The 16,866-nt window shown below is 34.9% G+C and overlaps 1 protein-coding gene across 1 annotated transcript in view; it reads left to right on the forward strand.

Moving 5' to 3' along the window:
• Positions 1-16,866, forward strand: part of LOC143256579 (acyl-CoA synthetase short-chain family member 3, mitochondrial) — a 50,510-nt gene that overhangs the window by 17,801 nt on the left and 15,843 nt on the right. The window contains 7 exon segments of the mRNA XM_076513959.1: positions 458-602; positions 3,843-4,031; positions 4,756-4,890; positions 12,091-12,231; positions 13,468-13,608; positions 13,610-13,645; positions 15,141-15,251. Coding sequence (XP_076370074.1) covers positions 458-602; positions 3,843-4,031; positions 4,756-4,890; positions 12,091-12,231; positions 13,468-13,608; positions 13,610-13,645; positions 15,141-15,251 — 898 coding nt within the window.

Here is a 16,866-nt window from a genome sequence, read left to right on the forward strand (position 1 = left end):
ATGGAATACTAACAACAGGCGCTTTTTAGGCCAAAGCAGTCTGCACATTTTGACTTACAGTAAGTATTGGAAATTTTGCACTTTTGACATCAGTGGGATAATTTTTATTAGTTTCAGTCTCTGTGAGTGATTGTAAAGCATATGTGAAGCGTTACTGCAAATAATTAGGCCTACACTAATGATATAATGAACATTTTAACTTGAAGCCACTCAAAGATTTGAAAACTTCGTTAAAGAACTACACCTAACGATCTAATTAAGATTTTAAATGAGAACTACTCAGGGGACCATTGTGAATAAACTAGCTATGTATATCTTTAACTCATTTGTAACATATTTATATAATTATTTGTTGTTATTAATAAAGAGATGAACATCATTATAACATCCACCTACTAATATTCTTTGATCGTTTGTGCGCATGTCATAATTATGGTATTGGTATTTGTACTTGCAGGTTTCAAGGCGGTCTTTTGAACGTGTGTCATAATGCTGTAGATAGACACGTGGAAGCAGGTCTAGGAGACCGTCTAGCTATTATTCATGATAGCCCAGTAACGAATACAGTGAGATTCATTACATACAAACAGTTGCAAGATCAGGTAATCTCTTAATATTTTATACGTTTACTTGATGTCCAGGTACACTTGCATAAATCTACAGATAGTTCTGAGTACTCATAATGCAGGAAGTTCGAAAAACGCTATGCAGGGTATATTTCGAAGACAAACAGCAAAGGAAACACGAATACACGTTATAAACGTCCCAATTCGTAATAGTATCTATGCTCAAACATAGCTGACAAACTTATATTTAGCAGACTAGTTTGAATAGGACAAAGACACGATAAAGATAACACAAGACTACACTTTCGAATCAAACAGGGACCTTATTGCGGTATCACGCTTTTTCTGTGACTATTTCAAATAAAGTATGCAAAGGAGAAAACCCTAAACTTATCCAAGCTTGCATAAGTGTATGTGTCATATTTTGAGATAGGCCTTTCATTCGCAAGGTAGTAGACATAGACAAAGGATAAAACTGGTAAAAGTTCCACGAGATAGCTGTTGCCATATGTAACCTGTATGTAATCAAAAGAATTAGTACACATTTAAGACCTTTAGATACATATTTACAAAAAGAATTCATTAAACACCTTTACAAAAAATACCTGAATGTACCTTACTAATGCCGTTAAAAATGGAACTTTATACTAACTTTTAACATGGACAACTTTCCTTAATCTGTCCATATCAATTACTCTGTCCGTTATATATATATATATAGGAACTATTTCTGAGACTTTTTAATCTATTTTGTCTCACTGTAAAATAAAAAAAAATGGTTTTATCAACTTTGGTCTAGAAAACGATCTTCCGCCACTTGTCACTTTAACAGACTAAAGCTAATAAAATTCTTATGGTGATAATCCTTATCTGGAGTTCAATTTTCCGGTATCGATATGATATCAATTTAAGTTCTGCAAGCAAACTTACACCACAAATATCCCTTTTCTCTTTGCTTGTCAGTACTTTTTAAACGTTTTATAATTTTACGCCCCCTAAGTTTTTACTGTGGATTTTTTCAGCCTTTCGAAACCGTCTTGATTACCTACTAGTGTAGATGATGCCTAAATACGGATTATGTGTTGTTGTTTTTTTCTTATAGCAAAGACACATTGGGCTATCTGTTGAGACCACCGATGGGAATCGAACCCCTGATTTTAGCGTTGTAAATCCGTAGGCTTACCGCTGTAAGCGGGGGCCAAATACAGATTAACCAAAGGAAATCTTCCCTTACAAATATTTTAATTTCTTTTATTTTCTTGTTTTGAAAATGTTGCGTATAGATTTGGTGTGCTTAAACATCAAAAAATATTTTGATAAAGTGCCACACAAAAAAAATCGTTAGAAAATTACACTGGTGTGATCTGAAGAGAGACAAGTAAACTGGGTTGTGGGGTGATTGTGGGATGGAGTTAGCCGTCGAGTTTATGCTTTTCCAGCTTGTATAGATTATATTGATAAAGAGATCCTTAATAAATTAGTACAGTTTGAAAATGGTGATAATTTATTTGATATTTGAAGCTGTACTGTGAATGTTGGAGTTGGAGTACTAGAGAATGTCTAGGACCAATTGGTTAGTTGTATAACTGGTTGGAATTGGCAAGTTACCATTAACCATGATATAAGAGCTATCACAATTTGTATTACGCTGCAAGTTTGTTAAAATTTGCCAATATAGATGTATCTTGTTAGTATAATGCAGCGTATTTTCCAAAATTTAAAAATGATTGGTTGATTGTTTGGAATTAAACACAAAGCTACACGATTGGCTATCTGTGTTCTGCTCGTCACTAGTATCGAAACCCGGTTCCTAGCGTTGTAAGTCCGCAGACATATCGCTGTACCTCTGAGGGAGGCATTTAAAAATAACTGAACAAATAGAATTTAGTGCCGGGTAGATAAGATATTTAAACCATCGATAGCAGGAAATCGGCAATTTAAAGAGGTTAAAAATGTGAATCGAAAATTTCATTAAGAATATAGTTTTATTTTATTTGTCGTTTGGTATTTAGGGATAGCCTTGAACTGACAAATAATTTATTGTTTTTAATATTTCATGTTAAAGTTGACATCTTTTGAGAGGATTATGTTGCAGGATTTTCTGATATGAACATCTCCTATTTTGGTTTTACTAAAGCCAAGGGCGGCACCAACATTTGCCTTAGTCTTTCTTCAGACCCCTCCCTAACCAGTGAGTCCAACAAACCGGTGATCTACAAACCTTAACTGCAAAGCCTCCCAATATCCCCCATCTTGTCCACCTTAGCTCCCTCTTCTCCAACCTGGAGAAAGGTGACGCCTGACTTGAGAAAAACAGATAAAGCACGAACGTTTAACATTTCGAAAAAAGAAATATCTGAAATGCTGTGCTGTATCGACAACATAAGAAAAAACGTGATTTCATCAGACTAGCCAACAGTCAACTGTGAATCGCACACTGGAAGTGGTAAAGTAAGCTAAACAATGGGATATAAATTTCAGTTCATGTTGCACAATATTCACGCATCTCATATAGACTTCCATATTTTCTGGTTGTTCAAAAAGGCCTTCGAAGGTTGTCGCCATTGCAAAGTCGGTGATATTTAACAAGCCTTTAAAGATGGGGACACATTGGCTGAATTCAGTGTGTTGGGAAAAGGCCTACTACAACGAAACTGTACAACACAACGATACTCCGAAAGTAGGGCCATCGTGATGAACGCTATCATTAGTGATAGAAAAGGCTGTTAGGCCTATGCATTCATCGTGTATCATTACTATAGATCATAAACATCTCTGTATATTTGCTTTTCTTGTCAGTGTGTAATTATAATAAATGGAAAGCCTTTTTCTGGACGTTTTTACCGTTAACACAAACTAGATTGCATATGTCTTCCCATTTTGAATAAACAGACCTATGGCTTTTTAAGTTTCTGCTTGTCAATAATTCACCCCTTGAACTACATCTGAGTATTTCTTATTGTACATTTACTTGAATAAAATATAGATTGAGGTATAAATATAATAGTATAACTTTATATTTCTCATTTACTGATTAATTATTCATTATTTTTTGGACATTTTACAGGTTGTAATATTGGCTTTGCTAAAATAAATATTTATATTCATGCTCCGTATAGAGTATACTTGTATACTTTTATTTATTATAAACACCAAATTAGTTTATAAACGGGATTTTATCACACATAGTTACATGTGCATGTCTTACGTTTTTCCATTTTTATTACAAAACTTCATAAAAATAATTATTCTTCGTGACTTTTACCACTCTTTTAGGTTTCTAGTTTAGCAGGTACGTTTGCACAATGGAACATCAGAAGAGGAGATAGAGTTGTGATCTATATGCCAATGATACCAGAAGCAATTATTGCGATGTTAGCTTGTGCTCGTATTGGAGCAATTCATTCTGTGGTGTTTGGAGGATTCGCTGCTCGAGAACTGGCTCTTCGAATGAACCATACTGAGGCGAGTACGAAGTCACCATATAACTCTTATAGTGTTCCCTCCGAACTATCTGTGAAGTACAAGTATTCACCGTGTATTTTATGAACACAGTATTAATTTAAAAGTTGTTTTTTTTTTATCCAGGTTAGGTTGCATGAACTTCTTTGAAGTCATGAATTACAAGTCTCCACTGTTTATGCTACAAACACTCGCTATAAGTAAAGAAACTAAGCTTGTACATTTTGTAAGGTGCTACTTTAATGTATTGATTATGTATAATTTTAATGAATCGATTCAAGGAGTGATATATATACCAATTGTTGGAACAGTTACAATTCCAATGTTCTTCTGTAAAATGTTTTTATGATATTTTCTTTATTTTTTAAATATTTCTTTCTGATGTTTCCTCTTTCAAGTGCTATGATTCGCTACATAATGAGTTAACTTTATTTTATTTTACTACATAACTGTACTCAAAAACAGCTTGTTGATATAATGGTTTTCTTATCAAGGTGCTACGTCATAAATATATGACCAAAGTATTTGTATGTCGCTACAATGTACGGCTGTTTCTTATACAGCTTCTCTGCCACATTTTTCAGTAAAACAGTCCACATCCGTCTAAAGTGTTATTAAAATTCTGAAGGAGACAACACCAAGAGCTGTATTAATAAGTACTGTGTGTGTGTGTGTTTTATAAATTGTTGAATATTGTTTTAGCTAATTGTTGAAATTTCATTTACAGCCAAAACTGGTAATTTCGGCTTCGTACGGTGTTGAACCAAACAGATTAATAGAATACAAGCCTATTTTGGAAGAAGCAATACACCTGTGTGAACATAAACCTCAAAAGTGTATTATATACAACAGGCCAGAAATGGTGAGTGTCTGATTTTTAACTTGAAAACAGTGGCTATCCATCGATGAAAAACAAACAGCGACCTTTCCACCTGCTCTCCCCTCCCAGAGGCACAGCGGTTTATCTGCAGACTTGCACTATTAAAAACCGGGTTTCGACAGAGTACAGATAGCCCAATGTGTAGCTCTGTGCTTAACTACAAACAATCAATCAGCCTGAGCTATTAGTCTGCTAAGACTTTCTTCTCGAGTGCTACTCTTAACTAAGCAGTTACTGTTCATTTAACCTTTGTTTGTTCATCACAAAGACAGCCAAAATCATCTATATATAAAAAAGACTGTCCACTTCTTTAGTTTTTAGTAAATCATATTATATATTTGTTACTGGTGCAAAAATATTGTGTATAATTTGAATAATTGCATATACTCATTTATCTATTATGTAAAAAAAACACCTGTCTCAGATACATTTTTATAAGAAATATAAATGTGTCCAAGACACGTGTCATACTTCTGTGTTGTTTTTATAACTTTTTGGTATAATTTGTGTGTTCATTGTTAACTACAAAGCCAAAAAATGGACTCTCTGTGTCGTGTGCACGGTTTTTTAGTGCAATTTTGGCATATTGCTCATCTCTATCTAGTTTTAATGAAAATAGACTTGAGACATAATCGCACGCGACTATCTAATGATATTAACATTCACAATGTCAGAAAAACATGTTAGTTCAAGAAGTCTTGATATAAAATGATAAAATTCCTATAAGTACAACCTGAGCGCTTTCGAAACGTAGTCCTTGATTCTTCTGGAACAAACTCGAATCCTCAGTTTTACCCTGAAGGAAAAAGAAACACCTTTCACAAGCACTCGAGTTGTAGGTTGTTGTTGTTGTTGTTTTTTCAGTTTGTAATGGTAATAAGAGTTGTGCTTGAAACACGTGCAGTGGTTATCAGAAATTAGTTCTGATTAGAAATATCGTATTTCAGAATAATTATTACTTGACTCCATATAACTACAATGAACATTATGGGTATCACAAAAACGGATCACATCTTATCAGTTTTCTACTACTGATAATTCCCCATTTTAAAAAAGTAAAATAAAAAAATATAATTTCTTAACTAGTTGAAATAAAATAAATCCACTTTATTTAATTTTTTTTCGCCAAATAGTAAACAAATAAATCGACATGAAATCTGTTCTCCAAAACGATGATTCAGTGTATTTAACCCTTTCACTGATTCGTGCGTCTCACGATGCTTTATGATTTCCCGTCACCATTTCACATCCCAATAGGTATTTGGTTGTATAAACAGTAGGCCCCCAGTGACTCAGAGGTACATCAGAAGATGTACTTACAACGATAAAGGCCTGGCATGGCCTAGCGGGTTAAGGCGTGCGCTTCGCAATCTGAGGGTCGCGGGTTTGCGCCCGAGTCGCGCCAAACATGCTCGCCCTCCCAGCCGTGGGGGCGTTATAATGTGACGTTCAATCCCACTATTCGTTGGTAAAAGAGTAGCCTAAGAGTTGGCGGTGGGTGGTGATGACTAGCTGCCTTCCCTCTAGTCTTACACTGCTAAGTTAGGGACGGCTAGCACAGATAGCCCTCGAGTAGCTTTGTGCGAAATTCCAAAACAAACAAACAAACAAAATACAACGATAAAATCCGGCTTTCGATACCCGTGGTGGGCATAGCACAGATAGCCTATTGTGTAGCTTTGTGCTTAATTTAAAAACAACAAACAACAGTATAAAGAGTATTGTCTCTAGTTAACGCCCTCGAAGGCATTGTAAGCTGCAAAATGGAGTTCTAATTATAGTATCTGTGCGATTCCGAACTTTTTTTTTTTTACATATGATTTGTTGATTTTTCAAATCAAAATTACGATTATATAAAGTGAATTATATGTTGGATTACTATTGCCGGCACGCAAGGTAAGCTTTATTAAAATATTGAAATGTTGATAATTAGAGACGGATGTTAATTAGGGTCAGTATGGTATATAACCATCACACGTCTAGCGGCAATGTATACCTGTCCAGCATGGTTAAGTGTTGCCAAATCGCGTGTAAACAAGCTACAGACAGTGCAAAATTCAATAATACCCAAAGCATACAGAGCTCCTAGAAAGAGAAACACAAGATCCTTACGTAATCATGCAAACATCTCCACGTTTCCAGACAGACTTCTAAATTGATCAGTAGATTGCTTTCGCAAAAATCTTAACAAAAAGGAATCATTACGAACGTTGAAAAACTATTACACATGAACATGATATGCCTAAGTACCTGTCATCCCTAAGTCTTATATAATCTAAGTTCACCGACTGCTGGGGCCCCGGAATGTCCAGGTGGTTAAGGCACTCGTTTCGTAATCTGAGGGTCGTGGATTCGAATCCCCGTTATATCAAACACGTTCGCCCTTTCAACCGTGGGGGCATTATAATGTTACGGTCAATCCCACTATTCGTTGGTAAAAGAGTACTAACTCAAGAGTTGGCGGTGGGTGGTGATGACTAGCTGCCTTCCCTCTAGTCTTACACTGCTAAATTAGGGACGGCTAGCGCAGATAGCCCTTGAATAGCTTTGTGCGATATTCAAAACAACTCAAACTTACTTGATAATTGATATGTTAGAGTGAGATTAACAGTTTGAAAGAAAGTAACTGTCTCGGCATGGCCATGTGGGTTAAGGCGTTCGACTCGTAATCCCAGGGTCGCGGGATCGAATTCCTGTCACACCAAACATGCTCGTCCTTTCAGCTGTTGGGAGTTATAATGTGATTGTCAATCTCACTATTGGTTGGCAAAAGAGTAGCCCAAGAGTTGGCGGTGGGTGGTGATGACTAACTGCCTTTTCTCTAGTCTTACACTGCTAAATTAGGGACGGCTAGCGCAGATAGCCCTCGTGTAGCTTTGCGCGAAATTCGAAAACAAAACAAACAAGAAAATAATTTGTCTCACCAAAGGATGCTATAAATTAATCGAACCCACCTATGTAGACTTTGACAAAAAGCGGATTGTCGGAAGTACAGGATACAACTGCGGTAACTCACACGACAGCACAAGTGAATTATACTCAAATACTATTGCGATTACGAAATAGAGAAAAATAGTTCGGCTTGTCATTTGAATTTTAAACAATTTATTTGGCTTAATTGGACTTTTGACAGGAAGAAGAGAACTGTATAGTGTTTAAGATATGAGTATATACGTTTAACTTGTTTCGAATATACACATTAATTTAAAAATAAGTGGAGATCGTTCTGTTCGTTTATTGTCGAATTTATCGCCAACAAGTCACAGACACCTACTGTAGGAGAATCCTCAACCCAACACACCAATATATTTACGTTACTATATATACTGCTAAAACGTTTTTCGACAGTAAGAACTGGATATTTTATGTTTATACGAGATCATTTTTACCGTTAATTTGTAAAATATATGTGTTTGATCAGCCCTTATTTATCCTGTCATCACTTCAATGTATTTTTTATTCTCCAATTGAAGCCCCTGTGACAGAGTAGTATATCTTTGGATTTACACTGCTAGAAACTGGGTTTCAATACCTGTAGTAGGTAGAGCGCAGATAACCCTTTGTGTAGCTTTGTACGTAATAACAAACAACAACAACTTTTAACTGAAGAGCATTTTTAATTGTTTTATTTACAATATTTTGTTAAAGATAGCGTGCAATTGTAGCAACCTGAATCCTATGGGTTATACCGTCATCTCAGCTGGTAGAACATTTAACTGGCGTGTTATAGGTCTCAGATTTGAATCTGAAATGACAAAATATATATTTATATGTTAAAAAAAAGTTAACAACAAGGTTTTTGCCAAGAAAGAGTTTACACACAGGATATATGTGAGGAATGGAATTATTTTGGTAAAAATAAAATAAACTTTCGATGTACATACTGATGTAATATTAGCCTAGCTTAATTTAAACAATTTCTGAGTCCATGTACAGGATGTTCCTGTAAAATTCACAAAAATTACATCAACAGAGGTTCCAAGACTTCCAATGAGAAAAAGGATGGAAACACAAGAAAATGAAGATATATGACTTAAAATAAAACAATTCAGAATCCATAAAAACAACTAGTTCAAACCAAAGCTCCTTAAGTAATATTTCCTTTAGGTGTACGTTGGTGGGAACATAGACAACTGCTTAGCTCTTGAAAGAAGACTTCACCTGATGAAGTTCTTATCTAAATCGCTTTCAATATTGCACCAAAGGTAGAACTACCAGCAGATTCTCACAACCATCTACCTGAAGAGAACTACCACCACTACCCCCACCTACACAATCACAAGATAAGTTACGGTACAGGATCAGAGTTTGGTTTGTTTTGAATTTCGCGCAAAGCTATACGAGGACTATCTGCGTTAACCGTCTTTAATTTAGTAATGTAAGACTAGACAGAAGGCATCTAGTCGTCACCACTCACATCCAACCCTTGGGCTACTCTTTTACCAACGAATAGTGGGATTGACCGTCACTTTATAACGCCCCCACGACTGAAAGGGCGAGCATGTTTGGTGCGATGGGGATTCGAACTCGCGACCCTCGGATTACGAATCGAGTGCCTTGACCACCTGGCCTGTAATTAGGTGTAAAAAGTTAAAACAATAAGTAACATATGGTAGCACACCTATAGGTTGTGGAATATTTTAACTAATAAGATGTATTCTAATATTTTCGAGTGTCTTGGCCATGCCGGACCACAGGATCAGAGATCATCCATTCTTTGCATCTTAAGCTAGGCTAGGCCCGGCATGGCCAAGTGTGTTAAAGCGTGCGACTCGTAATCTGAGGGTCACGGGTTCGCATCCCCGTCGCGCCAAACATGCTCGCCCTTTCAGACGTGGGGGCGTTATAATGTGACGGTCAATCCCACTATTCGTTGGTAAAAGAGTAGCCCAAGAGTTGGTGGTGGGTGGTGATGACTAGCTGCCTTCCCTCTAGTCCTACGCTGCTAAATTAGGGACGGCTAGCGCAGATAGCTCTCGTGTAGCTTTGCGCAAAAAAAAAAAACAAAAAAAAACAAGCTCTATAAATGCAGTTACAACCTCACTAACTGGCATTATTGAGAGAAAAGTGAAACCCCCTTTAGTTCAAACAACTTTAACTGTGTCTTTCCTCTTGTTGACAATTCTTAAGGTATTTTTTTTTGTTTGGTCAGGTCTTTCAGGACCTCTTTTACACACACACACACACACTACTCCATTTACGGGGACATACGCCACTATCTACTCTACTCTAACAGGTGGCGTATTTATATAAGGGCTAGAAGAGGCTCAGTTGCATTGCCCATGGTCTTAATGGAGGCTCATTAATAATTTTATTATGTGTTAAAATTACATGAGATGTAGGGCCCACACAGTCCTAAATCTGCCATTGACTCTAACCAGAGTTTTATACTACTCAAATGGTTTCTAAAACTTTAAGTAAGTTCCAGTAATTCGTGATGACGAGAAACCCACTTGAAATAAAAATGTATTTTCCTAGTTTTCATTACACTACTAATATCCACACCAGCCGTCTTGAGAATACATTCCTGTCACTAATCCACGCCTGTAACATTAGATTTCAAAACTTCTAACAGAAAATGAAGCAAAAAGTCTTTTAAAAAAGACCATGAAACTGTCATTACACACACACACAAAAGATAAGTGTTAACTTTAAACTTCCAAAATTAATGATAAAGTAACTCATAACAAAACTGAGATTAATATTCATAAGTAATAAAATAATTAAATTATACCTATGGTGATTTAATTATACTTGGTGATTTAATGTACTGATTTTATTGTTTGTTTTTGAATTTCGCACAAAGCTACTCGAGGGCTATCTGTGCTAGCCGTCCCTAATTTAGCAGTGTAAGGCTAGAGAGAAGGCAGCTAGTCATCACCCCCCACCGCCAACTCTTGGGCTACTCTTTTACCAACGAATAGTGGGATTGACCGTCACATTATAACGCCCCCACGTCTGAAAGGGCGAGCATGTTTGGCGCGACGGGGATGCGAACCCGCGACCCTCAGATTACGAATCGCACGCCTTAACACGCTTGGCCATGCCGGGCCTAACTTAAGATGCAAAGAATGGATGATCTCTGATCCTAGGGAAATAAATTTAAGGAGCCCTATTACATTTACCCTGACTTAATATCACTAAGTTAACGAATTTGTTAGTCACACCAGTGTTACATCAGGCATTTAGTCAGTTACTTCAGTTCTGAAAACTATAGCTGTGAAAAGGGAGTGGTACTCATGGTTACAGGAGAAATTAGCAGGTGTGTAACCGTTTAATATTATTTGGAAATTAAGCCAATCGCTTTGTAACAGATTACCAATGCGTGCAATTTATAGAACGAAAAATTTGAATAAATATAATTATTTTGTTAAAATTAAGAGGACTGAAATCCAATTGTTTGTTCGTTTTTCTTACAAAATTATCTGAAAGAACGCATCAAATAATAGAAACCGTTGTATAAATATTTAAAAATTCAGATCTTACAGTTATTCGACCATTTTGATTATACTGTTTAGTACGCCCCCCAGTGGCTCAGCGGTATGTCTGCGGACTTACAACGCTAAAAACCGGGTTTCGATACCCGTGGTGGGCAGAGCACAGATAGCCCATTGAGTAGCTTTGTGCTTAATTCAAAAACAACAACAACAACAACTGTTTAGTACACTAAAGCGGAATAGAAGCGTAATGATTGAGTGGTGTCATATGTTTGATTAACGAATCGTTAAAATAAAGAAACTTAAATTGTGTTTTATAGAATATATTCCTATACTACAGAGAATATTTCAGTTACTTGAAATAGTTCGAGAATTGCTACAATGTATCATGGACGTTGTAGCAAGCTAATATGCTTTATCTGTCGCTCCACAAAAAATAATTATAATAATGCGTGAGCAAAACACAAGATTTATATTTTTGTTATAACTTTTGAAACTGAATTTTGATACTTGAGCGTAGAGAGCAGAGCACTGATAACCCATTATATAACTTTGTGTTTAACAACAACTAAGAACACTGTCTGTTCTAGTGTTTTAAAAGAGACTTGTTAAAACTGTTAAGTTTTGCCCAAGATGAATCAGTGTAATATCGTGTACTTAAAGTTTTTTTTTTTTTCAAATGATATTTAGTTTATAGGCTTGAAATTCCTTAGTATATCCAAACTTTGATCATAACCGTTTGTAGAAACCTGTCTCGTTGAAACCAGAGTTAGATGTTTGTTGGACTAATGCCATAAGCAGTGGGAAGACACATGACTGCATTCCCATTGAAGCTTCTGCTCCACTATATATTTTGTATACTTCGGGAACCACGGGGACTCCAAAGGTTAGTTTTTAGGATGCAACAGTGTTCTGAGTTAGTAAATCTTTGTTGCTGCATAGCACAGAATATATTACTCATTATATATTACTAATATTCATAACACTATGTGACACAAATTTTGTCCCTGGATAGTATGTGTTATTTCTTATTTGCTTATGTTGTAAAAGTACAGAAAATGGCCATTATTTCCTTCAAACTTTGCTTTTGTGACCTGAATAATGAAATTTAGAAACTAACCTGTTTTCTACATAAAATGGACAAATTTGCACATTTTTGTTTAAATAAGGTCTGAATAAAACAACATAGAAATCAAGATTTACATGTATTTATAGTAAAGTTATACAAAAATGTTTAGAAGTGAGTATTTTTTTGATACTTGTGACTGTAATGTAAATCACTTTCACGTATGAGCCTCCAAATATAGTCTCCCATCATGTTTTAGTTATATGTTCCTTGGTCGTGGCATTTGCTGCATGACTTAAATAATTCTTTATTATTGACAGTGCTTGATGGTGATGTAGTAAGTGTTATCATATGTATTCCAGTTTATGAAAATATCTTAAAATTTCTAGAATGATGTCTGTGACGGATACATAAATAAAACAGTCAGTTGTCAAAATAAGTTGGCAGAAATAAAATAATAGAGAAAGAAGAAGAACATACAGCAATAAAATGGAAAATAAAAACGTGCCCTTTATGTCCTGGTTTACCTTAGCAGAAGGACACCAGGTTATTAAGAATGTCAGGATAGTTTGTTTGTTTATATTGAAAGCTCAAAGCATTTTATCATGTTTTATTTGTTGGTATTTATTTATTTGGATTACTTTCATACTGCAAAGCTTTTTATTTTTTGGTTTATAACATCCAAGATTTTCCTATTGTTTGTGGACAATGATATCAAAGTTCTCAAGTTGAAAGACTAATGTTTGTGTAATGGCCCTAAAATTGTATTATTTAGACATTATTTTATGTTCGTTTAATTAAGAAATGATTGTAGAAATGTTGTTAACTTGTCGTAAAAAAGTAATTAAATCTATAGTTCATAACATTGTAGAATATGTTGGATCTATACATCATATCATAAAAAAATAAAATTGGAACAATTTGATATTTTAAAGTTTTTAAGATACAATTTCTAAAAGGAATATATGTAACATGGAGAAGATGAAATAAAATGTTTACATCCTTATTCATTAACAATGGACTAATGTTCATGTATATTTATTTCTTGTTTCCTAGGCAGTGGTTCGACCTGCAGGAGGTCATGCTGTTAATTTGCATTGGACCTTGAAGTATGTTTATGGAATGAATGGTGGCGATACCTGGTGGGCTGCTTCAGACCTAGGTTGGGTGGTTGGACATTCATATATATGCTATGGCCCCCCTGATATCAGGGCTCACTACAGTAGTTTTTGAGGTATTTTAATGTGATTCAAAATATCATTTGTGAATATTTCTATTTGAATACATTTTACTTCAATAATTAGATGTTAAAAATAATAAGTGACACAAATATTTTTTTTCTAAACATTTTAAAATAATAAATTAAGGTGTGTCAGTCAATTGGTTTTTATATTATAAAACTTTATGCAAATAACTTTTTTTGCACTATGACAATATTTAGATTTTACAATGAAATCTGGCACGGCATGCCCAGGTGGATAAGGCACTCAACTCGTAATCCGAGGGTTGCAGGTTTGAGTCCCCATCACACCAAACATGCTCACCCATTCAGTCATGGGGGCATTATAATATGATGGGTCAATTCCACTATTCATTTGTAAAAGTGTAGCCTAAGAGTTGGCAGTGGGTGGTGATGACTTGCTGCCTTCCCTTTAGCCTTACACTGCAAAATTAGGGATGGCTAGCACAGATAGCCCTTGTGTAGCTTTGCACAAAATTCAAAACCAACCAAACCAATCCATGAAATCCTGGAGATGTTAGTCTTCATGCACTGTTTTAAATCTGCTACATGTTAGTAATCTCTAGGGTTATGTAAGGCTCACTGGTTAGCATGTGCCAGACTGTGGATCTACTGATCCATTACATTGCATTACTGAAACAAATTGTGTTCCATACTTTGGGAAGTTGACGTAATGAGATTGATGGTCAACTTCCACTATTCACTCAGAGAGCTGTAGCCCAAGAGCTGGTAACAGGTGTTTTATAAAGCTTCTTTCCATTAAATCTTTATGTTCAAAATTAGGAATAGCTATCACAGATAACTTTATGTAAATGTCCCCAAAACAAGCAAACTTGTTAGTTATTGTTTTGCCATATCCTTTCAATTTTGAATATGTTGGTTTTTATTATAAACCAAAATACTGTGTTGAAGTTATGCCTCTTCCAGATGTACTTTCAGAAAAAAACTTTATTTTGTCACGAATAATAATAATTATTAGTTTCAGTGTTCTCTTCAAGAGTGTGCTTTTTATCCTCTACACTGTAGTAGCTCACTGAGTGTTTCTAAATATTTCATAGAGCTAACATTTATCAGTCATTTTTAGGTAATTTGACCAAAGTGAGATTGTTGCTTCTGTGAGTTGTTTTTCTGTATTGTTAGGAATTACTTCATAATTTTGATCATTTAGCTTACCCCTCTTTCATGAATGTAGCAGTTTAATTTTCAGACTTGTTTGCTTTGTTATTGTAATATCAACTTATTCAACCACTAGGTGTCTCTTAGGCAAAATGATTATATAATCACCATGGTTAATATTTAAGATTTTGTTTCATATATTGGAACTGGAGTGAGGTCAGAGAAAAAACAGTCCAATCACATTGTTTGATTCACTCATTGTATTTTGTTGAAAAACTTGTCAAATGATAGCTTTCACGTTACTTATACGTCCATGTTTGCAGCATATCTTTGATTTAAGGTTATTTTTTTTATTTTTGCTGATGATCCACAGGGTAAACCTGTTGGCACTCCAGATGCTGGCACATATTTCAGAGTTATCCGTGACCATCATGTAAGAGGTATGTTTACTGCACCCACTGCACTGCGAGCAATAAGAAAAGAGGTAAGCTAACAAACATTCAAGTATCACCTCATGGATTGTAGTTGTAAACTTCAATTACTTATAAGATACTTTTTATTGTAATGTCTTATTGCATATATTCCTTGAAATCAAGTCCAAATCATGTCTGTGAAATGTGAATTTCTGGCACAGTCTGGTTGTTGTGTCACTTGACTTACAATCTTCAAGTGGGAAGTTTGGATCCTATCACTGGAAATGCTCATCTTTTCAGCCATGGTAACATTATAATATAAAGGTCAATTCAACTATTCTCTGTTGGCAGTGGGTGGTTTTGACTAGCTGCCTGACTTCTAGTCCATCATTTCAAGATTAGAGACATTTAGCTTTTTGCATAATTCAAAAACCAAACAAGTGAAAACTTGTATTAGAAGTTATTATGAAAATGAAAAATCACCCATATATATTACTTAAAATAAATAAATAAATGTTTTAGTGTAAATTTAAAAAAAACATTCAATGATCATACTTAATTAGTTGTCAATGGTGACAGCCATGCTTTCAGTTGTTAACCACATCTTCAAGACCAAAGTATGTAGAAACACTGAAAACCAGCAATTTAGCAGTGTTTTTATATTAGGAAAATATGCTAGATAATATAATATAATATGATATGATTATGATATGATATGTTATGATATGATATATTATTCTGGTATAAATAGCATATTTCAAAATTAAGACAAACATTAAAGAATGTGTTTAATCCCAGATTGGATTTGACTATTTGACATGAAGGGTCAGTTTTAATGATGCCAGTGTGATCATAGCTTAAAAATAATTTGGTACTGCAGATCTAAATGAACAATCAAATATCAGATAAAGCCTGTGACCTTTGATCATAGTAAGTTCAGTTTAACTGTAGTTTATCAAAACTGTTATTAAAACTTATAGGATAAGCACAAAATTACTTATCTTAAAACTAAGGATTGTTGCTAGAAAGCTACTGATCATTCACACCAAATATTTTTAAACTTTACGAAGAATGTTAGCGTGAAATAGGATATTTTACTTGTTTCACTATGAGATAAACAATAGAGTTCCAAGGCTGAGACCTTAGCAGGATGTTTTAGACATGGAGGAAAACATAAGTCAGCCATTTATTGTTTTAAATAATTGGTCTCTTGTTCCAAAATAATATAAAAATATTTCATATCTTACTCTCCAATATTGTGTATTTCATATTTAAAATTTTTTTTTTTTGAAAATCTAAATATGATGAGGCTGTGTGATAAATTTAACTTGAGATGTTACTTTTGTGCTATGATCAGTGAGAGAACTTATTTTTTGTTCCATGAGAGATGTGGAGTGTCCTCTCTTGACCTTGTGGTAGTGGTGGGGAATACCATACAGCTGTAACAAACAGAGATGTATTTGTATGCTAGTGACCTTTACTGATTGGTCAGTTGCAAGGAGAATATGCTTTGTGATACGTAATTTTGGCATTTTCAGGAACCATTAGTTTTATGAGAAGAGCATTTCATTAGTTTAAAGAGAACCAAACTTCACTTGCAAACTCCCATTCTTGTTTCATTATTCCTGTGTTGATTGTATATGTTTTAACAAACCTGTTTTTCTTTACTTTCTAATAACTTTGATG

This window comes from Tachypleus tridentatus, chromosome 7 (genome assembly GCF_004210375.1).
Source record: "Tachypleus tridentatus isolate NWPU-2018 chromosome 7, ASM421037v1, whole genome shotgun sequence".
NCBI lineage: Eukaryota > Metazoa > Arthropoda > Merostomata > Xiphosura > Limulidae > Tachypleus > Tachypleus tridentatus.